General features: G+C 46.5%; 9 protein-coding genes across 9 annotated transcripts; 4 read left to right on the forward strand and 5 right to left on the reverse strand.

The window, feature by feature from the left end:
- The first annotated feature begins 54 nt into the window (after positions 1-54).
- LOC6524264 (histone acetyltransferase Tip60) lies at positions 55-2,178 on the forward strand. The gene is made up of 5 exons (XM_002100091.4): positions 55-207; positions 276-402; positions 457-1,681; positions 1,773-1,985; positions 2,048-2,178. Coding segments are annotated over exons 1-5 (1,626 nt in total). The 5' UTR covers positions 55-147; the 3' UTR covers positions 2,049-2,178.
- On the reverse strand, positions 2,103-2,861 carry LOC6524265 (augmin complex subunit dgt4). Its single transcript, XM_002100092.4, has one exon. It carries the CDS (start codon positions 2,746-2,748, stop codon positions 2,182-2,184), a length of 567 nt encoding a protein of 188 aa, XP_002100128.2. The 5' UTR covers positions 2,749-2,861; the 3' UTR covers positions 2,103-2,181.
- A 411-nt stretch (positions 2,862-3,272) lies between these two features.
- On the forward strand, positions 3,273-5,860 carry LOC6524266 (tRNA (cytosine(34)-C(5))-methyltransferase). The gene is made up of 3 exons (XM_002100093.3): positions 3,273-3,443; positions 3,523-5,347; positions 5,403-5,860. Exons 1-3 carry the CDS (start codon positions 3,384-3,386, stop codon positions 5,756-5,758), a joined length of 2,241 nt encoding a protein of 746 aa, XP_002100129.1. The 5' UTR covers positions 3,273-3,383; the 3' UTR covers positions 5,759-5,860.
- Positions 5,861-5,928: 68 nt separating this feature from the next.
- Positions 5,929-10,945, reverse strand: LOC6524267 (thymosin beta). Its single transcript, XM_002100094.4, has 4 exons — positions 10,777-10,945; positions 7,033-7,168; positions 6,855-6,968; positions 5,929-6,723 (listed from the first exon to the last, which is right to left on the reverse strand). The coding sequence occupies exons 2-4, from the start codon at positions 7,166-7,168 to the stop codon at positions 6,584-6,586; spliced, it is 390 nt and encodes a 129-aa protein (XP_002100130.1). The 5' UTR covers positions 10,777-10,945; the 3' UTR covers positions 5,929-6,583.
- Positions 10,946-11,169: 224 nt separating this feature from the next.
- Positions 11,170-12,522, reverse strand: LOC6524268 (beta-1,3-galactosyltransferase brn). The gene is made up of 2 exons (XM_039372879.2): positions 11,314-12,522; positions 11,170-11,254 (listed from the first exon to the last, which is right to left on the reverse strand). Exon 1 carries the CDS (start codon positions 12,472-12,474, stop codon positions 11,491-11,493), a length of 984 nt encoding a protein of 327 aa, XP_039228813.1. The 5' UTR covers positions 12,475-12,522; the 3' UTR covers positions 11,170-11,254; positions 11,314-11,490.
- A 219-nt stretch (positions 12,523-12,741) lies between these two features.
- On the forward strand, positions 12,742-14,096 carry LOC6524269 (DNA repair protein complementing XP-A cells homolog). Its single transcript, XM_002100096.4, has 2 exons — positions 12,742-13,008; positions 13,078-14,096. The coding sequence occupies exons 1-2, from the start codon at positions 12,851-12,853 to the stop codon at positions 13,808-13,810; spliced, it is 891 nt and encodes a 296-aa protein (XP_002100132.1). The 5' UTR covers positions 12,742-12,850; the 3' UTR covers positions 13,811-14,096.
- Positions 14,097-14,128: 32 nt separating this feature from the next.
- Positions 14,129-14,725, reverse strand: LOC6524270. The gene has a single exon (XM_002100097.1). It carries the CDS (start codon positions 14,723-14,725, stop codon positions 14,129-14,131), a length of 597 nt encoding a protein of 198 aa, XP_002100133.1.
- A 1,043-nt stretch (positions 14,726-15,768) lies between these two features.
- On the reverse strand, positions 15,769-16,883 carry LOC6524271. The gene has a single exon (XM_002100098.4). The coding sequence runs from the start codon at positions 16,773-16,775 to the stop codon at positions 16,119-16,121; it is 657 nt and encodes a 218-aa protein (XP_002100134.1). The 5' UTR covers positions 16,776-16,883; the 3' UTR covers positions 15,769-16,118.
- Positions 16,884-17,083: 200 nt separating this feature from the next.
- Positions 17,084-20,952, forward strand: LOC6524272 (cap-specific mRNA (nucleoside-2'-O-)-methyltransferase 1). The gene is made up of 2 exons (XM_002100099.4): positions 17,084-18,118; positions 18,238-20,952. Exons 1-2 carry the CDS (start codon positions 17,470-17,472, stop codon positions 19,953-19,955), a joined length of 2,367 nt encoding a protein of 788 aa, XP_002100135.1. The 5' UTR covers positions 17,084-17,469; the 3' UTR covers positions 19,956-20,952.
- Positions 20,953-22,203: the final 1,251 nt, after the last annotated feature.

Genomic DNA, 22,203 nt, shown 5'->3' on the forward strand with positions numbered 1-22,203 from the left:
GACGCTGAGCAGCACTGCCCATGTCATCGATATTTTTAAACCGCTGATGTCACTGTGGCGTTAATCGATTTGTCGATAGTTATTGCCATTTCGTCAGCTGGCAACGCTGCTTTTTTAGGGCGAAAAAAACACGTAAAATATAAACAAATGAAAATTAACCACAAATATGAGTTCGACGACGATGTGGCCTCCATTTGCGAGTCAACGGTAGGCTTGAGAACGCTTTGGCGTATTTTTGGTGTTCGATATAATGGTCTAAAACCGTAAACTTGTAGGCCGCCCTTACCGAGGGATGTCGCTTGCCCGTCAGAATGCACAAAACGGACGATTGGCCGCTGGCGGAGATTGTGAGCATCAAAGAGTTGGACGGGCGCCGGCAGTTTTACGTGCACTATGTGGATTGTGAGTACGAGATCGTCGAGTGAGAACATTTTCATTATAACCTCCAATTCGCAGTCAACAAACGCTTGGACGAATGGGTCAACGAAGAGGATCTGTACACACGAAAAGTGCAATTTCCGCGGCGGGACGGCTCCCAAACGGGCACTAGCACCGGAGTGACGACGCCCCAGCGCCACCATTCCTTAGCGGGCAGCGTTTCCCGGCCTACATCGCCACAACATCCTGGTTCCGGTACTCCGGCAGCCATCCCCGTGACTCCCACTGGTGCATCAGGCAGTGTTCCTCCCCCTGCAGGTATTCCCAGCTCTGTAGTTCCTCCCGGGACACCCAGCAGTGGGGGAGAGCTTGTGAATGGCAACAATCTGGCCGCAGCTCTTCAAAAGCGCATCAATCGCAAACGAAAAGTCCACGGAGGCTCGGCCCATGGACACCACAGCCTGCCGAATCAACAGCAGCAGTCACATCCGCATCCTACAACTCCACAGACACCCACGGCTACGCCCGTGCATGTGACCGGAGACGGTTTGATAAGCGGTGCGGCCAATGAGGATGGTGATGGATCGCAGGATGGCAAGACGCCCACGCCGAGGCAATCGGGCAGCATGGTTACGCACCAGGACGACGTGGTAACCCGCATGAAAAACGTGGAGATGATTGAACTGGGCAGGCATCGCATTAAGCCCTGGTATTTCTCACCCTATCCGCAAGAGCTGTGTCAAATGTCCTGCATCTACATTTGCGAGTTCTGCCTGAAGTACAGAAAGAGCAGGAAATGCCTGGAGAGGCACCTGTCTAAGTGCAATCTTAGGCATCCGCCGGGGAACGAGATCTACCGCAAACACACAATTTCCTTCTTTGAAATCGACGGCCGCAAAAATAAGGTGTATGCCCAGAACTTGTGCCTGCTTGCCAAACTCTTTCTCGACCACAAGACTCTGTACTATGATACAGATCCGTTTCTCTTCTACGTAATGACCGAGTTTGACTCGCGCGGCTTCCACATAGTAGGTTACTTTTCCAAGGAGAAGGAGAGTACCGAGGATTACAACGTGGCCTGCATTCTCACAATGCCTCCCTATCAGCGCAAGGGCTACGGCAAACTGCTCATTGAGTTCAGCTACGAGTTGTCCAAATTTGAGGGCAAGACGGGATCGCCGGAGAAACCATTGTCTGATCTGGGTTTGCTGTCGTATCGATCGTACTGGGCGCAAACCATACTGGAGATCTTTATCAGCCAAAACCCGAGCACGGACGGCGAGAAGCCCACCATAACAATAAAGTATGGCTAGTTATAAAGCTTATAGTAATGAGTTTTCAAACCAGAGAAAACGTTGTCGAACCATACATTCATTTCTCATTTTTCTTTAAAGCGACATCTGCGAATGCACATCCATCAAAAAAGAGGATGTGATCTCAACGCTGCAGAACCTAAACCTGATCAACTACTACAAGGGCCAGTACATCGTGTGCATCAACCGGGATACCATCGAGCAGCACCGGCGCGCAATGGACAAGCGCAAGATCCGCATCGACTCAAAATGCCTGCACTGGACGCCAAAAGACTGGTCCAAGCGCTCCAAATGGTAATCTTCCTTCTTGTCCGCTTAACGAACTGAGCTTAATCAGCATTAAATCTGTGTTCTAGATTGCCGCTACCAATGGTCTTCTCCGGATGGACATGTCACCGTTGTAGCTCATAGTTGTAATTCGCAAGTCTCCGTTTTTATTGTTATAAACTAGTTTATATCCCAAAACCATATATACTTTTGAGACGACCGACTAGTGGTTTGTTTCCCGCGATGGGAGGAGGTCCTCCACAAGGCGGTCCATTGCCTGAATCATGCCCATCTCCATACCATTCTCTAATCCATCGACTGCGGTACGCAAACTCCTTAGAGCTTCCTGGTTCTGGGCGAACTCACGTTGCTGCCGGCAGAGATTTAACCGCGGTTTGTGGGTGGTGTTAAGCTGCTCCAAGCACTGTTCCACATCGTAGGAGTCCAAAATGGCGGGACGTAGAGCACTGCATAGTTTGGATTGCAGACTAGCGACATCCTTGGCCGCCTGGCTGAGTTGTTTGACATCAGATACACGATGGGCATCCACGGTTGCCTGCAGCGCTCCGCACTTAAGGAGCTTAGCCAGCCGCCCAAATTCCCGCTGATATTCACACTTGGCGTCCAGCCAAATGCGCACTTGCTCCTCCACCTGGCGCTTTACATTGCGGCCGTCTTCCTGGAAACGGCGCATCGCCTCTAGGTGCAGCAAGTACTGGATGTCGTCCATGGTGCCCTCAGTTGTCAATGATGGTGGGGTGGTCATGGTGGGCGTGGGTGGCGTCTCCATGATGGCTTACAAAAATGTCTTCGTTTTAAAAGTGGTAAATTCGGATTCGATTACAGCTATCGCTTTCGATGTCAGCTAACGGAGGTTTTAAATACTGATGAACGCCTAGCTGCATTCTCGTCAAATCTGGCTCTTAATTTTTTTTTGATAATATTAATAACGTCCTCGAGAAGAATATTAAAATTAAAAGATCGTTATACTATCTTTGCATTGCACAATATTTGTAAACAACTAATTCTAGTTTTTAGAAAAGTAAAATTCGTTGTTTGACTTTATTTATCGATAGTTAGGAAACCAGTTTGTAGATGGCAGCGCAGAATTATTTTGGCGCTAAAAATTTTAGCATTGCCGTTGAATTTTAAATTCCAAAATAAGTCAAATGTTTACACCATCTTCATGAGACGGAAGCCAAGTACTGTAAAATGGTGTTCACCAGGTGTTTAATACTTTTTAAATAACATATTACATATTCCCTGCAAAGCTCCAACTGTCCGGCAACGCTCACGTATCAGTGTTGCCAGTTAGTCGGCGAACACGTTTTATTTATTCGTTTCGTTTGGAAAATATATAAACGTTTGCTTCGTTTTTTTTTAACTTATTCAGTTGATTTAATACCTTGGGCTTGATATTGATAAATGGGTCGAAACAAGAAACAAAACCCCTTTGCGGCCCGCAAACGCCAAAAGCGGGAGAACGTGAGTCACCTGAATTCGAAAGGAGTAACACTCCACGTTTTTGGATTTTTTGTTATATATGTTATATTTATATTTATAGGGTCCCGAGCGCCCCGATCGTCGGGCCCTGCCGTATGAGGAGATCAAAAGGGATAATGCCTTCTTCATAAAGTACTACCACTTGCAGAAGATCTGCGCCAGCGAAGAGGAGTGGTCGCAGTTCCTCGAATCCATCAGGGACAACCTGCCCACTACTTTCCGTGTGACAGGATTCAAGGACGAGGCCAAGGCCCTGCTTTCCATTATTGAGACGCAGCTGTTTACCGAGTATGTGAGGGCGGTGGCCGAGCTGCACCAAAAGGCGCCCGAGGATGTGGAACGTCCGCTCTGCCTACCCTGGTATCCAAACGGGCTGGCCTACCAGCTTCACCTCACCCGAAAGGACATTCGACGCTCGGAGCCGCTATACCGGCTGCACAACTTCCTCATTGTGGAGACCACAGCGGGTGGAATCAGCCGGCAGGAGGCGGTATCCATGATCCCGCCGATTGTCATGGATGTACGACCCACGGACAAAGTTCTGGACATGTGTGCCGCGCCAGGTTCGAAGACAGCCCAGCTCATAGAGGCTCTTCACGCTGCTCCCGAAGAGCACAAGATTCCGCCCGGCTTTGTCCTGGCCAACGATGTGGATAACAACCGCTGCTACATGCTGGTTCACCAGGCCAAGCGCCTTAACTCGCCCTGCCTGTTGGTGACCAACCACGACAGCAGTGTCTTTCCCAATCTCTTGACCACAATGCCTGACGGCTCAAAGGCGATCCTTAAGTTTGATAAGATCCTGTGCGATGTACCCTGCTCCGGCGACGGCACACTGCGCAAGAATCCAGACATTTGGCTCAAGTGGAACTTGGCGCAGGCCTACAACCTTCACGGCATCCAGTACCGGATTGTGCGCCGAGGCGCTGAAATGCTGGAGGTTGGCGGTCGTCTGGTATACTCCACCTGCTCATTGAATCCTATCGAGAACGAGGCGGTGCTGCAGCGCATTATCAAGGATGCTGACGGTGCCTTAGAGCTGGTAGATGCGGGGCACTTGGTGCCAGGTCTTAAATACAAGCCAGGCATGACTGACTGGAAACTGGCCACTAAGGAGGTGGACCAGATCTTTACCAACTTCGATGAGGTGCCTGAAAGCCTGCACACCATCATACGGCCCGGTATGTTCCCGCTGCCGGCCGACGAGATGGCCAAGATCGGGTTGGACAAGTGCCTTCGGGTGTTGCCGCATCTTCAGGACAGCGGCGGCTTCTTTGTAGCCGTATTGGAGAAGCGGCGTCAGCTAAGCTTCGAGAAGAACGATGTGGTGGAGCTAGTGCAGCTAAACGAGAAGGCCAAGCAGCCTGCAGCTGAGCCGCAATTGGATGAGGAGGGCAAGCCTGTCGAGGAAAAGTCCGTCCCGTGGGGACCGCAGCGAAAAAAGCGACGTTTGCATGGCTACAAGGAAGATCCGTATGTGTTCTTTGGTGAAAATGATCCTGACTACGAGGCTATCAAGGAGTTCTACCAGCTGAACGAATCCCTTAGCCAACGATGCCTTCTAACTCGCTGCATCACGGAGAAAAAGAAGAACATCTATTACTGCTCCGACCCCATCCGCGATTTGGTGCTCAACAACGAAAACAACATCAAAATCATTAACACGGGCGTTAAGACATTCGTGCGCTGCGAGAACAGGCACACGGTGCATCCCTTTCGATTGGCCCAGGAGGGTCTCCAGACCTCCAATGCATTCATGGGCGCCAACAGGAGAATCCAAGTGGAGCGGGAGGACCTGGTGATGATGCTTAATTGCACCGATCCCACGCAGCCACCGTCGACTCACGAACTGAAGAAGGAAACTCAGGAGCGTTGCAAGGAATTGGGTAAGTTCGGTCGGTTTTTGTGCTCTAACGGTTAGCTAATGGTATTCCATTTCAGGAGTGGGCAGCTGCATCCTCAAGTACGTGGACGAGCGGTTTACGTTGTACACGGTGGGCTGGCGCGGCACCTCCAGTCTGCGCGCCTATGTCCACAAGGACGAAACCATCCACATTCTGCGGCTGCTGGGCTCTGATCTTAGCAAGTTTGAGACCAACAAGTACGAGGACGCGAGAGTGGCGGCTGCTGCTGCAGCAGACGCTGAAGCCGGCAAGAGTGGTGAGGCCGAAGCTGGTTCCTCGGGCGAGGGTGCCGCCACGGAGTCCACATCCATCAGTGGAGCTGTTGATGTTCCAGAGGCCGCCAAGACAACAAGCACACCCATGGACACCGAAGAGGTGACCACGAGAAGTTAGTGTTTATCGGGAGTAGCTACGAAATCTAGCATTTAAGCGGGCCAGTTGTATAATTTCTACGAATCAAAAGTATATAAACATCCCCAAAGTGGGCAATTTCAACAATTTGTGTTATTATTTAAAAGGTTTCCCTCCCCAAAGAAGGCAAAAGTCGGTGCACTATTAGTACGTTTTTGTTATAAAATGTTACATTTACGTTTTTATTTTTTCCAGTATAAATATATCGTATGTAAAGTATATAAAAAAAAGTTCATTAAAAAATTACACATACTATTTATATAGATGCTTTTCTACCGTATTTCCTTTTGTTTTTCTGTTTTATACGCTTCACACGTTTTTCGTGTCTTTTAAAAAGTATTTCTCATATATTTGCTGTCTTTTTTTGTGTAAGTGTTCTGAGTGAGTTGGCTGTCGTATTGCTTTGTATCTGCGTTATATCTTTCCTCTGATGATGTGTGTGTCGTGTGTTTTGGAAACATTTATGCACAAATATATGGGATAGACGAATGTTTATTTTATGTTAATTACGCTGTAGGAATGAAACTGGCTCTCTTGCTTGTTAATACAAAAAAATAGATATATATGTAAAAATATTGCAAAAAAAAAAGGACAACCGAAATACGATAATAGTAAAATACTTTTGCTATCACGCGCATGCGCAGCGGTTCAAATAACTTGGTAGCAGTTGAAAATTGAGAGGGAATAGCTTTATACGTATAAAGAGTGAGTTGCGGCGAGACGAAAAAGAGAGATGGGGTGACTGAGGATCGGATCGGATCGGATCTCAGATCTCGGATCGGAGTTGATCACATTGGAGCCCCCATTTTAAGCCTGCTTCTCGGCCTCGATCACCTCCTTGGTGGGCAGCACGTTCTTCTCGTTGGTCTCGGTGTGCTTCAACTTTTTCGCATCAAAGTTCTCGATGCCGGCGATGAACTGATTCTTCTCCTTCTCCTGCTCGATGGCTGCAATTTGAGTTGAGAGGTTGAGAAATGGAGAAATAACAACACAATTATAGAGCCTGCATTGGCCATCTAAGGCAGGCTGCCTTTTATGGCCAAACCATATGCCATATACTAGATGGCCTACAACGCACCTTCCTTATCGGGCAACGGGTTCTTCTCGTTGGTCTCCGTGTGCTTCAAGTTGTTCTGATTAAAAGCGGTGATACCCTCGAAGATCGACTGCTGGGTCTTCTCGGCAGCCACATCTGTGAGCCGGGGGATTAGATTTCGGTTTTCATGGTTTCGGCCGTTCACCAACAGCCAACTCACCTTCGGCGGTCGGAAGAATGATCTTCTCCTGGGTGCTGGCGTTCTTCAGTTTGTCCTGGTTGAATCCCTCCAACTGGCTTTTCAGGTTCTCGGCCACCTTGGGCAGATCCTTGAGTGCTGGTGCTGGGGCGGCCATCTGAACAAGAAGTTTTTTGGTGAATCCTAAATTACTTGTCTTGATACTAAACGTATCTTTTCATTAGGATTATAGCTTGTTCTTGTACTCGTAGCTTCAGCTGCTGATCGATCACTTGTTAAGATCTTTGTTTTAGTTTGCTGACACACCCAATTGATTTGGGAATTGTGATAGTGGTTATACCTTAGATATAAGGGTCTTAAGCACGAATTTATAAAGAATATTGATTTCAAATGGTACACAAGAAAATTGAAATAAAGAAATAAACAGCTCAACCATACAAAAATATCACTGGCAGTTAGATAAGAGCTACTGAGTTCATACTCATACCGGTTTTCCTTTGATATAAACTTTTAGTACGAAAAGTCATAAAACCAATACATGATTTGTAGGTATGTATAAAAATATAGAGAAATAGCTACAAGCTGTTAGCTTATTAACAATGGAAATGCAAAAAAAAATTTCCAATTTAAACATTTCCAATTAGAAACAAATCAAATTGGAGCCAAGCCGGAAGAGGATATCGATGTTATCGGTGAGTAAGAGGAAGCCAACTATCCGATTGACGATTTGTTGTTCTTCACTGTTTGCTTTTGTTGATACTGTGTTGCGCCTTAATAAATAATTCATTTTGTTTAAACAGAAACGTAATGTCTCTTTGTTGACCGTTGATTTCTCAAGCGATAGCCATGTGGGGCGATAACAATGACTCAAAGCCACACACAGGCTCAGCAAGGACGAGTCATACAAGTGTGTGTCCCTATCAGAAGGAGAGGGAAAGAGAATGAAAGCGCAGCGGAGAGAGCGAGGAGTTCAGCGAACCTTTCCAACTGGAAACAGATTAAGACTCCAATTCGCTTTGCTGCTGTTCTTGGCCTTTGTTTTTTAGCATTGACATTCTTATCAGAAGACATGTGTACTTGGTAGAGCGGTTAAACTGCATTTTATCACGTTTATTTTTAGTTGCGAAATTGGAGTGTGCGTGCCACATAGCATGACACCCGAGTTCCAATCAGAGTTGCGCCGGACAAAGAATCCTCATTGTGCACCGATATCTTATTGGTATCAAGTCATCAGTCGGATTGGGACTGCATTGCAGTCGATTGAACAGCTGCGCTGAAATGCAATCGGTACAAGGGCAGCGACCGCACCAAAAGCAAAACGGAAAAGCAGAGAAAAGGCATCGCGAATCTATATTTATTTATTTGCACATTTATGGCCATAAATGGTCGGAAAGCTGCGCCTCAAGCGGCTGGCCAATCACGTTGATTGACTAACTGACTAACGGCCGCCGATTTTACCTCCCTTCCTCCTTACTTCCACTACCCCTGGCTCAAAAGCGTATCGTAGTCCGCTTGGTTCATGCAGCACTTTTATCACGAATGTATACCCGACTATCTGCAATCCCACCAACATTCCTTACTCTGATACAAATACTCTGACCAATGCAAAAATCGATTGATTTGCTGTATTTAACTGATGATTAATTAAACATTATTTGGTTCGCTAGTCTTTGTTCTGATAATGCCAATGAATTGGCCACAATTCTTTATCGGTACCAAAATAACAGCGGTGAGCCAATAATGAGAAAACGGCAACTGAACAATAAAGAATATCTGCTCTAGAAATTATGTTTGCACATTATTTTTAATGTGTAACTCATTGGGGAATTATAGTTGTTTGATTGCGGTAACTGAACGTCAAGCTTTATGATTATAGTTTTCATAAATTATCTTCGCAGTAATCTTCGCATCTTTGGATGTAGTATCGATCTCAACGATCAGTTTGAATTTCGATTAATTGGTCATCGTGTAAACGACGAGTGTCGTATTAGTCAGCTCCTTGCACCGAACAAAGGAGAGGCCACTAAGCAACAAAAACAACATCACCAATAACGACAACTTGCATACATACAAAGTGAGAGTAATGGCGATTCGGGGCGGTGATTTTATGGGGGAGGGGGCAATGAAGTTTGCCGTGAATCAACTTCCAACTTCGAAATATGGTCGTCCCGCTTAAAAGCCGCTGATGAATCATCGCACATTGCATACATACAGGCATACATATGTACATATATACGTACATATGTTTGTTGGTGAATTTATCGTTGCCCACACAGCTGTGCTTCTTCTTCGCCTGGCTTTGTAAGCTTTTCTTTTGCTTTCTTTCTTTCTTCCTGTTTTGGTTAATTCTCTTACAGATATACATATATATCTTTTGGTTTTTTTCGGGGGTGTGAGTGAGACGGCGCCAAGAGACCGTTAAAAACAAAAGACACAGAAATTGTTTTGGAAATAAGAATAGGAATATGCACATAACATACATAACAGACATATGTATGTAAAATAAAATGAGTCAAAGCCGCTGATGCGTGGCAACCAGCCGACGAACAGACTGCAAAAAGGAGGCGAGAAGAATGGGTGGAGAGAGCGCAAAGAAAAGGAGCTGGAGAGATGGGGAAATGAGAAATGACAGACACGTCCGCTTTACATTTACACCCTCATCTCCTGCAGAAATGCACAAGTGTGTGCGACTAGACAGAGACGGAGTGAGAGAGTCAGAGCGAAGGGGAGGCGCAATCGGCGACTTGCAATGAATTTTAAGCACTTTGTTGTTGTGCACATTATATACATATTTTATGCAGGCGGCTGCGTTTAGTCATATATTCAATTTCAAAATCGCTGGATATTGGATATCCAAGAGACATAGCACCACGCCCAGCAAAATTTGCAACTTGCAAGCACACACGTCGAACAGCCGAGGTCGCACAGATAGTGACTTCATCCTTATAAAATGTGCATATGTTTTTCTTTCCCTGTTCATTTTTCATTGGTATTCAAGTAATTGCAAGAAATTTATTCTAGATAGATTATTATTCTTTAATAGATTTTGCTGTAGTTTTGAGAACTTCAACTATATTCAACACCTATTTAATAATTCAAAGTCCTTTAACTAATTACATCCATATTTTGAAAAGACTCAAATTTGCACATATTTTTGCTTTTCACCTAAGCTCAAACTTATCAGATTAAGTTATATACCTTCTGTGATAGCCAATGCACTAAATGAATTAATTTGCAAGACATAGTGTCACTTTCTTTGTGGTGTCCACTGTGGGGGAGGATATTGGGCAGCAACAACACATGCGCCCCGCCCAAGCACGCACACACATACACATGCATACCACACATCGGAAAGCAGACGGCGAAAAAAGAAGTGAAAAATGCCGGCCGGCACTCACACACACACACACGCGCAAATCTGAAGTTTGAGCCACACAAAAAATAATAAAAAAAAAATAATAGTCAACAAAAGGGGCGACGACAAAAGCGCTTCAACAGCTGCAGAAAAGAGTTACAAAGTAGATAAAAAGAAATGGAAACGAGGAGAAAGAGCAAAAAGTAACGGACTAGACCAGCACAATAAATATTTATAACAAATCCGCTGCCATTTTTGCAATCAATGAAGAAGCGCAGTCAATAAAAACCAGTTAGGATCCCCTTTTACCACTGTCTCTTATTGTATTACCGGCGATGCCCCATCGAAAATCGACAAAAATCGACAAAATTCGAAGTTACAATTTGCGTGGAGTGCGAAATGGAACTCACCTTGGTTTGGTTTTTGGCGTTGGTTTTTTGGATTGGCAAAGTGGATTACTAAGCTGGGATGCTGGCGGGGTCGGCTTTATATATATCTCTATGTATAGCTGTACACTTTGAAGCTTATACCTCGTTGTTCGCGAAGCGGATCTCTTGACGTCACAAATTTAATACTGGCGCTCGGCGCTGACCGTCGCTTTTTATACGACGGCGATACTTCGCGGTTTCGTTTCTGCCTTTTTTTTTGCTGGGCGAATGCGCGGTCACACTGAACTTCGTTGGTAATATTTTTTTTGGTCACACTGGAAATGAAGCGCATGTCATCTAGCGGATACACTAATCCCGGTTAGCGGATACACGAACCCCACTTAGCGGATACAACTGCCAAATTAGAGCGCCGAATTTCGATTTTTAGTTCTTTGTTCGCTTTCTTATGTTAATCAACTTTATATTGCATCAAAAGTTATCCGACATTTGCACATAGTCTCTATAAATATGAATTGGTGTTAACTCACAAAAAATCAACTGTTTTATCATTATGCTTACAATTAAAATGAATTACTCTTGGAATCTTGCACTATTACCACCAGCTGCTTAGTTTAAAGTCTCACTCAACGGTTAAGGTATTATCTGCTGCTCCTAATATACTTTATAAGGCTGTTGCATAGGTGTTGACTCGTTCGTATATACAATCTCCAACGGTCTTCAGTCCTGTCCTTGATGCTACGCGTAGTTGGCGGAGCGGCACTCGTTCCACACCCGAGTCATCTCCTCGGGATCTCCGAACTCATGCGAGGCTATTACCGAACTATAGCTGTCCGGACCCTTGTACGCCGGCCGATGAAAGCGGAAGTCATCGCAGTGCTGGAGGGGAATTCCCGCTTTCAAGGCCACTATGCCCAGATAAATGTCGTCGAACCGGAAGAGGGGCAGGTGGACACTGGCGGCGTACAGCTGGCGGAGTGCCTTCCGCGACAGCATGAACGCCCCGGCGGTCACATACGGTGGCCAGCGATCGAAGGGGTATTCCTCCAGCGAAACGTACCACTTGCTGAATTTGTGACGAAGCGGTGATGTCTGGAAGACGTGTCCTGCGAATAGCACCTCGGGCTGGTGACTCTGACGCCCCCTGCCCAAAAACTTGAGCACGTTCTTGGCCGAAACATAGTAGTCGTCGTCCACGAAGAGATAGAATTCGCTGCGATTGAACTGCTCGCTGGCCCAGCGCATTCCCAGCATGGTTTTCAGCGTGTTGTTGAAGTAGGAGTCCGTGAAGTCCGCCTGCAGAATGTCGCCGTGCTCCCGGGACTCCCAGGCCACGTCTTTTTCGCTCTCCTGGGCCGTGCCCAGCAGGAACACTCGTCGCAGATGGACGTCTGAGAAGCGACCCTCGTAGCCCCACGTCCGGCGGATGGCCTCCCGCCGCTGGGAGTTACCCACGGCGCTCTTGATGAGCAGCGTGAGACGCGCGGGCTGGTCAGCTGGCACTTCCGCCGTGAAAGAGGGCACTCGTAGGTAGGAGAACTTTTCTAGTCCCGAGGATTTGGATCCAGATCCGGATGCGGCGTCAATGTTCAACGGGTATTGGAAGTGCCGTTCAAAGTCCAGCTCGTGCAGGTGGGTCAGCAGCCCGCAGTAGTCCACCAGGAGGATGAGGGGCAGCACCAGGAGGCACCGCAGCAGCAGTTTGCGGTGTTTACTTTGCATTGCGACCAAAATAAAAACAAATCCACCAGTGTGACCGTGCCGTGGAAAAAATACCACGCCCACCCTTGATACGGCCTACTTAAAAATGAACTAAGTCTAAAAGCATTCAAATTGAATGCTTCTAAATCTTAAGGCCCATTTTGGAGTTCGATGAATTTTGTGAAATTGATATAAATTTAAAATAAAATTTGTTTTTTTTTCTTTTAACTTTTTCGCCAATAACGGCTTTGCTCCGCGCAAAACCTGGCAGCACTGTTAAATCGGCTTTGAACTTGAGGCTCTTCCGTGGAATGTCAAATCGGCAAGAAGAAGCATTTTATAATTTAAGTATCGGAGAACTTTGCGCTCACTAAAAACAAAAACTTGTAAAATCAAAATGTCTGCGGAGGTGTCTACCGATGAAGCTGCTCCGCCGGCGGAGAAGAAGTCCAAGCTGACCAATGCACAAAAGGCGAGGATCGAAAGAAACCTGGCCAAGGCGCAGAAATTGCGAGAGGCCAAGTTGGTTTTGCATCCATTTAAGGACCTGGCCAGGTGGGCTATCTATTATGCTATATCTACGAGAGATTATACCTAACCCGCAGCTCTTCCAATCCCGGACAGCAACAAGGATCGCGGCTCCCATCCGGATGCGGCCCTCAGCCAGGAAAGCTCTGTGATCAAGGTGCAGGGAACCAAGTACATAGACTCTGGTGGGGGTTTCCTGCTTGAACAGCCTGTTCTGCCCACGGCCTCGGGCCCAGAGGGCCTAAATAAGTCGGGGGAGGAGGCCCCCCCTATCCTGGACGACGCCATCGCCATACCCGTGCAGTACGAGGAGTGCCTGGAGTGCGGGGACATGTTCGCCGACTCCTATTTGTTCAACAACTTCGGGCACTCGGCGTGCGACAAGTGCCGGGACAAGGACGAACGCTACGCCCTGATTACGCGGACTGAGGCCAAGGCCGAGTACTTGCTGAAGGACTGCGACTTCGACAAGCGGGAGCCCAAGCTGCGGTACATAAGCCGCAAGAATCCGCACAACGTGCGTTGGGGCGAGATGAAGCTGTATCTTCATCTGCAGATCCACCAGCGCGCACTGGAGGTCTGGGGCAGCGAGGAAGAACTAGTGCGCCAGCACGAGTCGCGCGAGGACAAGCGGGAGGAGGGAAAGGCGCGCAAGTACAACAAGAAGATGAAGCAACTGCGCATGGAGGTGCGCAGCAGCATCTACACCAAGAAGACGCACGAAGTTCACGAGCACGAGTTCGGGCCGGACACCTACAACGAGGAGGAGGACACCTACACCCACACCTGCCTCACCTGTCCGTACAGCGAGACCTACGAGAAGATGTAGGGGGATGTGGTCAGCATCCAGTTGCGAGCCTACAAGCGCTGCCGATTCAAGAATGGAACTGAAGCCATTGAAAACTTGAAAACTTTTTTTTTGCCCATCTAAAGCCCCCTACTTACACACCATTATTACTTTAAAAAACTAGTTAAGTGAATAATAAGTGAGATCTGTAATTGAAGTACACACAAATGCGCATGGATCAAGTGCTAAAAATTAATTTGAATTTAGGTTAAAATACAATATTCTGGTGCATTCGCATGGAGAATCGAAATACACATTGAAGAGTAAATGATTTATATTGATTTTGGGTTTGAAATTTGGTTAAATGGCTTCAAAGTGCGTGAAGTTAGTATACCCTTTGGCCCGCCAGCTGGCGTTCAACACATTTCGGCGCTCGGCCAAGCGGGAGATTCCATTGAACACCAAGTCGACGGCCATGTTGGCCATGTTGAGATCGGCGCCGACAAACATGTCTTCCAGATGATCGTAGAACGACTTGAGCCGGCGATCCAGACGCTCTCTGGACGTCATCTGCCTGGCCTCCTCGTCGGGCACCTCGCGGTAATCCTTATTAAGCGCCAACTCCTGCTCCTTGAAAATGGCCTCCGGCTGCTTCTCGAAACTCATCTCCGTGATCATCTGCCTGAGCATCTTAAACGTGTACACTTTGTTGGGTATGTTCAATATCATCCGGTTTTCGCGTTTGGCGGGGCTGGCATTTGGAGTTCGAGCTTGGAACTGAGTCAATCTGCCATTTGTATGCCACTCCCCACTGAGATCGCAAATAAAGCGCAAGTTTTCCACCATCGAATTCCTCTGCAGCCCATTGGCGACCAGTGCCTCGTCGGACAACCGAAACGTCTCTTGCAGACCCCCTCTGTCTTGTCTCGTTAATGGAATCTCCGTCAGCCAGGACATTGCAGTTTAAATTTTCTATACGTGGGATCAGTTCGACGCTAGGTGTGTTTTTCCCTGAAATTTCGGACTGCCTAGTGGAAGTTTTTTTCAAAGGCTACTAATGAGCACTCCTTGATTATTGCATAGTTGCGCAGTCTTTATTTCAACTTTGCAAAAATTGAATCCTGATATTTTGCACAAAAAAAATTTATTTATTTTCAGAAACAATTGAAATAATTATTCAAAAGTGGAATGTGATTCCTTGTTGAATTCGTAATTAAATTAACTATCGTTCTGTAGTCAAGCCTGAAAACTTCAATTTTTTTTTCCATTTTTCGCAAAAAATGATCATAAAAAATTCGTTTTTTTATACCCGTTACTCGTAGAGTATTAGATTCGTTGAAAAGTATGTAACAGGCAGAAGGAAGCGTTTCCGACCATATAAAGTATATATATTCTTGATCAGGATCAATAGCCGAGTCGATTTGGCCATGTCCGTCTGTCCGTCCGTCTGTCCGTCTGTCTGTCTGTCCGTATGAACGTCGAGATCTCAGGAACTACAAAAGCTAGAAAGTTGAGATTAGGCATACAGACTCCAGGGACATAGACTCAGCGCAAGTTTGCGCCCAAAACTGCGACGCCCACACTTTTGAAAAATGTTTTAATATTTTTTCATTTTTGTATTGGTCTTGAAAATTTCTATCGATTTGCAAAAAAACTTTTTGCCACGCCCACTCTAACGCCCACAAACCGCCCAAAGCTGCCACGCCCACACTTTTGAAAAATGTTTTAATATTTTTTCATTTTTGTATTAGTCTTGTAAATTTCTATCTATTCGCCAAAAAACTTTTGGCCACGCCCACTCTAACACCCACAAACCGCCAAAAACTGTCCTTCGCACTTACACTAGCTGAGTAACGGGTATCAGATAGTCGGGGAACTCGACTATAGCGTTCTCTCTTGTTTTTTTTTTTTTTTTTGATTTTTTGGTAAAAAATAATCGGTTTATTTTTCAATAACAATTGAAATAATTATCCAAAAATGGAATGTAATACCTCGTTAAATTCGTAATTAATCGTTTTGTATTTCAGTCTGAAAACTTTAATTTTTTGCCATTTTTCAAAAATAATGATGATGGATATCATGGAAATAGATTTCCGAAAATCTGCAGGATAGTTAGATATGTTCATTAGCTTTACAAAACTGATACTATTTTGTCTTTACGACCTTATTTGGCCAATAAATTAGGATTTTGCTGTACATAAACCCACATTATTACCGAATAAACGTTGCCAAAACTTAGAAATTTCTATGTTTCTACATTTTTTAATGGGCAAGCAAACTTTAAATTCAAATTTGTTCTAATAATAGTATAACGTGGGAAGTTGCCCTTTCTTCGGAGTGAGAAAAAAAGTTAACTAAAAAACAGAAATTCGGTCGATAATCCTGCACTTGAGATTGCACTTTCTAGGTATGAATTTGGTTCTGAGGTGAGGCCATCGATCTGCCACTTGCGGCGCCTATTCAAACGGAGGATGCCCTGCACCACCAAGTCGATGGCCATGTTGCGGTCGCCGCAGACGAACATGTTGTCCAGGTGATCGTAGAAGGACTCCAGGCGGCGACGCAGACAATCCTTGGGCGGAAGCAGATATACCTTCTCGTCATGGTAGTCCGCATCAAACTGCAACTGCTGCTCGCTGAAGATGGAGGCGGGCTCCTTCTCGAAACTCATGACCTTAACCAACTTGTTGAGCAAGTGAAATTTGTACACCTTTTTAGGCTTGTACTCCATATGCTGCAGCTCTTTGTGTAACTCCCACTCCGAGAGGCTGGAAGGCGGTGCGGCTTTGTTCTCCTTTTGCCAAATCTGCGAAAGCTCGTGCAAATGACGATAGTCATCGATTAGGGAGCTTCTCTCCAGGTCCACGGAGGCCAGCTCCTCGTCCGTCAGCTTATCGATCTTGTAGAGATGCGCAAGTTCCTCATCATTAAGCTGACAAATCCCGGAGAACTTTAGTTTCCGCGACTGGGGATTTGCTTTAATCTCTTCACCCGTCTGCCTGTCCATTATGGTGGTACACTAATAATACAATATTCAATCTGGGTTTTCAGCCCGGGAATTTAAGCTAAACTTGTAAGAAATAGTTGTCTGCTCTATAGAAATCTAACTCAAAGACTCCTTTGGTCAGCGGAGCCCCCACATTTTAAGAGATTACAATAAAATCAAAATTTGTTGAGGAAATAATAAATTCAAATTTTGAATTGCCCGCGGAAAGTATTTTTCTGGTATATTTCACTGCATTTCGCTTCGGTATTTATAGCTATTCTCCAAGAAAAACGATGTTATCGATAACACGAAGCGTTATTGTCTGGACTTATCGCACCTATCGAAACAGCTGCAGCTGAAAATTAGACCAAAAAGGTTCTTCTAAATGTGCTTAAATCTAAATCGCGGTTGACAAACACTTTTCGGAACGCAGTCTTAACTATCTAGATGCCCGATCCGGGGGCGGGAACGGCAAAAAACACTGATAAAGTGTAATAACCAGGCTGTGGAACCTACAAGGAATCGACACCGTTGTCCAAATTTCTTTGTAAACAAATAACTCGGCACTGAAAGAAATGTCCCATTAATTAGCTAATGCCATTTAGCTGATTTAATTGTTATTGTATATAATCAATTAATACGCTGCAGAAACTAGAGCAGCATCCCATCTCCTAAAACCGCAGCTCACAAATCAGATTCCATCGCCGCGTGCAAGATGGACGAACCTTCGGACGACGAGAACTCGGAGCCCACGCCCAAGAAAATCAAGCGGGAATGGGTGAAGAGCTACTCGAACAAGGCTATGGAGATGATGAAAAAGATGGGCTACGAGAATGACAAGGGTTTGGGAAAGAGCAACCAGGGTCGCCTGGAGCCCATCATCGCCGTTCAGCAGGATGGGCGCCGTGGCTTCGGCCTCAAGCTGGACACCGTCCAATCCTCGGCTGGCCAATGGGATCCTGCCTGCGAGGAGCTCGAGATACCCGAACCGGTGCTTTGGCTGCACAATCCTGGCAGTCGTGCAGACGCATATAGCCTCGATCAGCTGATGGGACATGTGGTCACCGGTGAGAAGAAGTTAACTCTCGACGGAGAAACACGCTACTGCGAGCCAGCCATCCTGCATCACATCATCAATGCCAAAACCGTATTCGATGATCTCAACGACAGCGAAAAACGGCGGGCGAGATCCAGATGCAATCCGTTCGAGACAATCCGTAGCTCAATCTTTCTTAACCGCGCCGCCGTCAAGATGGCCAACATCGACTCGATGTGCGACTTCATGTTCACCAATCCCCGTGACCCCGCTGGCGAGTCCCTGGTGGCTCCCGACGAACTCCTCTACTTCACGGATATGTGTGCAGGTGATTACCTTGCGTTTCGCTTCACTTTCCAAATGTTGATTTCCATTAACATAAATACTTCATTCCCAATAAACTCGCTTTATAGTAATAACCTTGATATCCTTTCTGTTGTTGCACAGGCCCTGGCGGCTTCTCCGAGTACGTGTTGTTTCGCAAATCTTGGGAGGCCAAAGGATTCGGCTTCACGCTGCGTGGCGCGAACGACTTTAAGCTGGAAAAGTTCTTCGCTGCTTCGCCGGAGTCCTTTGACACGTTCTATGGCGTAAAGGAAGATGGCAACATCTTCGATGAAAGCAACCAGGATTCGCTGAACGAGTATGTCCGCATGCATACGCCCCAGGGGGTTCACTTTGCCATGGCCGACGGCGGCTTTTCGGTGGAAGGTCAGGAGAACATCCAGGAGATCCTGTCCAAGCAGCTGTACCTCTGTCAGTTCCTCACCGCGCTGAAGATTCTGCGACCGAACGGCAGCTTCGTGTGCAAGGTGTTTGACCTGTTCACACCGTTTAGTGTGGGCCTGGTCTATCTGATGTACAAGTGCTTTCACCAGATTGCCATAATCAAGCCAAACAGCAGCCGGCCGGCAAATTCGGAGCGCTACCTGGTCTGCAAGTACAAACGTTCGGACGCGGAAACGGCGGGCATCATAGCTTATTTGAATACGGTCAACCTGATGCTGTCCGATGAGTCGCAACTGGAGGAGAACGACGTGCTGGAGATCTTTGATGCCAACGAGCTGGCCGAGGACGAGGACTTTTTGCGATACATTATCGATTCAAACAACGCCATTGGCAAGAAGCAGATCGTCGGCTTGCGCAAGATAGCAGCATTTGCACAGAATCTGGAGCTGAAGGAGACCAAGCAGTCGGAGGTGCGGCAGGAGTGTCTGAAGCGTTGGGGACTTCCGGATAAACTTCGCCAGGCACCGGAGATCAAGCCAACGGACAGGCTGCTCGATGAACTCCTTGCCGATTGGGGGAACGAACGCAGCTGGCTGAGTGTGCCGGCCACCGAGATGAGCGGTGTGGCCAGTCTCAATACGGCCGTTAAAAACGTGGCGGACTGGTATTTTGTGCCTGTGGGACGCGAAGAGACGAACATCAATGCCTGCAGTCTGTTCTTGTGTAAATCCCGGGGCAACTTGCTGCGCTACACGGAGCATAAAAAGTGGGAGCTGGTGGAGACCGCCTTTGAGGTGCAGCCGCGCTCGATCTTCTTCGGCCAGATTGTGTACGAGTTCTACGGCGAGGGCAGGACCATTCAGCGAGTGGCTGCCCTGCACATCATCGATGGCATCTGCCTGGGTGGCATCGACATCCGCAGACGGCCGTTCCGCGAGCGCGTCAGCATGTGCGATAAGTTTGCCAGGAGTCTAAACAAGCCGTACCGCAAGGAGCGCACTTTTGGTGCGCTGCGCAGCAAACCCTTCTTTCGGCTGCAGGATATAGGCACTTTCTTTGCGGACATGAGGCATTATGTGCTAAAGGATAACTCGCAGAGGTTCGGATACGCGCTCGATGACAAGAAGTTCTTTGTTCCGGGCGGCATATTGATGTTCTGCGACCTGACCAAATATTATGTGTCCGCCCACTCGCGGTCGCGGGGTCAGCTGTACTACTTCAACGTGAAGAATAAGGAGGCGTACTACAAGGATCAGATACCCAGCAAGAAGGCTAACGAGATCTTCGCCTCGTTCCGGTGCAGCTTCTCGTACCGCCTGCTCTGGAAGTGGACGGACCTGCGCCAGGTGGAGGAGCTGGCCACCGACGACAATCCAAAGATCCTATTCCGCAGCGACTTCGTTAAGTTCATCGCGGACAAGCTGGGCCACAGCTAGGCCAACACAACTTAGCCATAAGTTTAACTATACATACGCATACGTGTTTTTTTTTTAACTTACTCCGCATGCCTAGGATTTATCTGGAGGTTTTACAACGGATCCCTGCATTTTACTTATTCGACTTAAGTATTCGACGATTGGGTGTCCGCAGGAACTGAATCATATATATTTTTTTTCGACCATCACTACTAACTATATTCGTACCACATACACGCGTATGAGCAAAGTGTGCAACTGTTTTATTTTCTAAAAGATCTTACCAAACTTGCACCGTCTTTCATTTTGACCGGGTTCCTGTGGGTCTAGCTAAGCAATGGCTGTCTTTGCCACTTCTAATAGTGAGAATTTAAATTTTGAACATTTCCTATTCCAATTGAGCAAGTTTAAATGTGGTGTTGGATCGAATTGACCCGCACTATTAGATATAAGATATTATTAATTAAAAAAATATGATTGATACAAGGGTAAAACTTCCCCTTGCGTTACTTGCGTTGAATATTTGCGGAAATCTTCAATGGCCCTCCACCACCACCACCTCTTTTCAGTGGGAGTTGTCAGCGGCAGAAAGTTGCATTCACAGGTCCTTGCAGCTTAATTAATCACCCGATAAATTGCCGGAGAGCGGACTTCTGGGGACCTGGGTGTGCGGAATCCGTAGTTGGACAAAAAAGCAAATTGTTGGCCGTACTTGTGCAATTCACGCCACACAGCACAGTTACACATTGCCGAAAGGGAAGCTGGGTGGTGAGGGGTCAGGGGCATGCGGCATGGGGCATGGGGCATGAGGCATGAGGCATGGGGCATGGGGAAAATGCCACTGACATGCGCCAGTAATTAACGTCCCATTTTGGGTTAGATTACCCATGAATAATTGCGAATAGCGTTGGTCGCGCCCAGCGCACAGCGAGAAACCCCAAAATCAATTGTCAATATATAATTAATTGAAGATATAAAATGATAAATAAAAATCTAATTTCTAAGATATTTTAAAGCACTTAAGCATATTGAATTGCGTAATGTTCAATTTGCTTCCTTGCCAAGTGAATTTAAATGGGTAATACGGCTATAGGTGTAATTTTGGGTGTATTTTTCGCTGTGCAACATTCTGTCCACGACATCTGATAGTTAGGTGCAACAGCATTGGGGCACTGGAATCCGATCGACGCGGAGATTGGGATTTGGCACTGGGATTGGGTGCGCAACTGCACCAGATTGATGATGGTCGGCTAAGGATGGCCACCTCCTACCTTCTACCATCCTTGCTGGCCGTAAACCCAACCTGATCCCACTTCATCCCCGTTTTCCATGCGAGGAGTGAGTGTTTTGGAGACTGAAAACTTTGCTAATTGCTTTTTGGCCACGGCTACGATGACGATGGCCTCGAACTACGTATACATATATATATATATAAAGCTGTTGACGACGAATCCGGCAACGGGCCACAGTTACAGCATCCGAAAAATAGTAGTTATCCATTTGCAGTTTAGCTGACTTGCACACTGGACCTTGAGCTGTCCAAAACCAAATGATATTGGTATTGTTCAGCGGAGTGAGAGCACAAAAATTATAGTGCGAAATATAAAATGTAAGAATAGAATACCTTGTAGTTGGTATAATATATACAAATAATAAGCCAAAACTAATTTGTAATGGGGAAAGGCATGGAAATCGGTTCTCAAGCAGTGTAGTTGGTCATGCCTCGTCCAGAAAATCGGCTGTTTTTGTTGTGCACTTAATTGTGCTTTTTTGGCTGGGCCTACGTTTGCCGACTCAGCAGAGAATTAATTACACACACTCGACTCTACTCCATGCCACTCTACTCCACTCCACTCCGCTCCATCGTGATCCACTGCGATCCGCACCATGCCGCCTGGACATTTGATAGTTTCGCACTTGTGCGCTTTATAAATTTTGCACTTGGTCTGCTGCGAGCATCTTCAGTTGTCAAAACAAATTTTTGCAACTGAGCCATTCATTTGTTACGAAACCCCGTAGACTTTCCCCCAGTCCGGGGCAACGGAAGTCCCCGGAGGGCAGCACATGAGACCTGGGTTAGGGATTCTGGATCGGGAGTTGGGATGCGGGTTTCAGGACTGACCGCTGCCCAAATGCAAATGTCATTTTGTGGTCGTTCGAATGAATAAACGAAATTAAATGCAAAGAATTGGGCAGCCGAAAAAGAGTTTGACTGGCAGACAAAAGTCCAAGTGGAAGTCCAAGTAAGGATAGCCCTGACAAAGGAGTT

This window comes from Drosophila yakuba, chromosome X, assembly GCF_016746365.2.
Source record: "Drosophila yakuba strain Tai18E2 chromosome X, Prin_Dyak_Tai18E2_2.1, whole genome shotgun sequence".
Classification (NCBI taxonomy): Eukaryota; Metazoa; Arthropoda; class Insecta; order Diptera; family Drosophilidae; genus Drosophila; species Drosophila yakuba.

Coding starts and splice junctions, on each gene's coding strand:
- LOC6524264 (XM_002100091.4), top strand. CDS start 148: ATGAAAATTAACCACAAATATGAGTTCGACGACGATGTGGCCTCCATT. Junction 403..456: donor TTACGTGCACTATGTGGATT/GTGAGTACGAGA, acceptor TCCAATTCGCAG/TCAACAAACGCTTGGACGAA. Junction 1,682..1,772: donor AAGCCCACCATAACAATAAA/GTATGGCTAGTT, acceptor TTTTCTTTAAAG/CGACATCTGCGAATGCACAT.
- LOC6524265 (XM_002100092.4), bottom strand. CDS start 2,748: ATGGAGACGCCACCCACGCCCACCATGACCACCCCACCATCATTGACA.
- LOC6524266 (XM_002100093.3), top strand. CDS start 3,384: ATGGGTCGAAACAAGAAACAAAACCCCTTTGCGGCCCGCAAACGCCAA. Junction 3,444..3,522: donor AACGCCAAAAGCGGGAGAAC/GTGAGTCACCTG, acceptor TTATATTTATAG/GGTCCCGAGCGCCCCGATCG. Junction 5,348..5,402: donor GGAGCGTTGCAAGGAATTGG/GTAAGTTCGGTC, acceptor ATTCCATTTCAG/GAGTGGGCAGCTGCATCCTC.
- LOC6524267 (XM_002100094.4), bottom strand. CDS start 7,168: ATGGCCGCCCCAGCACCAGCACTCAAGGATCTGCCCAAGGTGGCCGAG. Junction 6,969..7,032: donor CATTCTTCCGACCGCCGAAG/GTGAGTTGGCTG, acceptor CCCGGCTCACAG/ATGTGGCTGCCGAGAAGACC. Junction 6,724..6,854: donor CCCGTTGCCCGATAAGGAAG/GTGCGTTGTAGG, acceptor CTCAAATTGCAG/CCATCGAGCAGGAGAAGGAG.
- LOC6524268 (XM_039372879.2), bottom strand. CDS start 12,474: ATGCAAAGTAAACACCGCAAACTGCTGCTGCGGTGCCTCCTGGTGCTG.
- LOC6524269 (XM_002100096.4), top strand. CDS start 12,851: ATGTCTGCGGAGGTGTCTACCGATGAAGCTGCTCCGCCGGCGGAGAAG. Junction 13,009..13,077: donor CCATTTAAGGACCTGGCCAG/GTGGGCTATCTA, acceptor AATCCCGGACAG/CAACAAGGATCGCGGCTCCC.
- LOC6524270 (XM_002100097.1), bottom strand. CDS start 14,725: ATGTCCTGGCTGACGGAGATTCCATTAACGAGACAAGACAGAGGGGGT.
- LOC6524271 (XM_002100098.4), bottom strand. CDS start 16,775: ATGGACAGGCAGACGGGTGAAGAGATTAAAGCAAATCCCCAGTCGCGG.
- LOC6524272 (XM_002100099.4), top strand. CDS start 17,470: ATGGACGAACCTTCGGACGACGAGAACTCGGAGCCCACGCCCAAGAAA. Junction 18,119..18,237: donor CTTCACGGATATGTGTGCAG/GTGATTACCTTG, acceptor GTTGTTGCACAG/GCCCTGGCGGCTTCTCCGAG.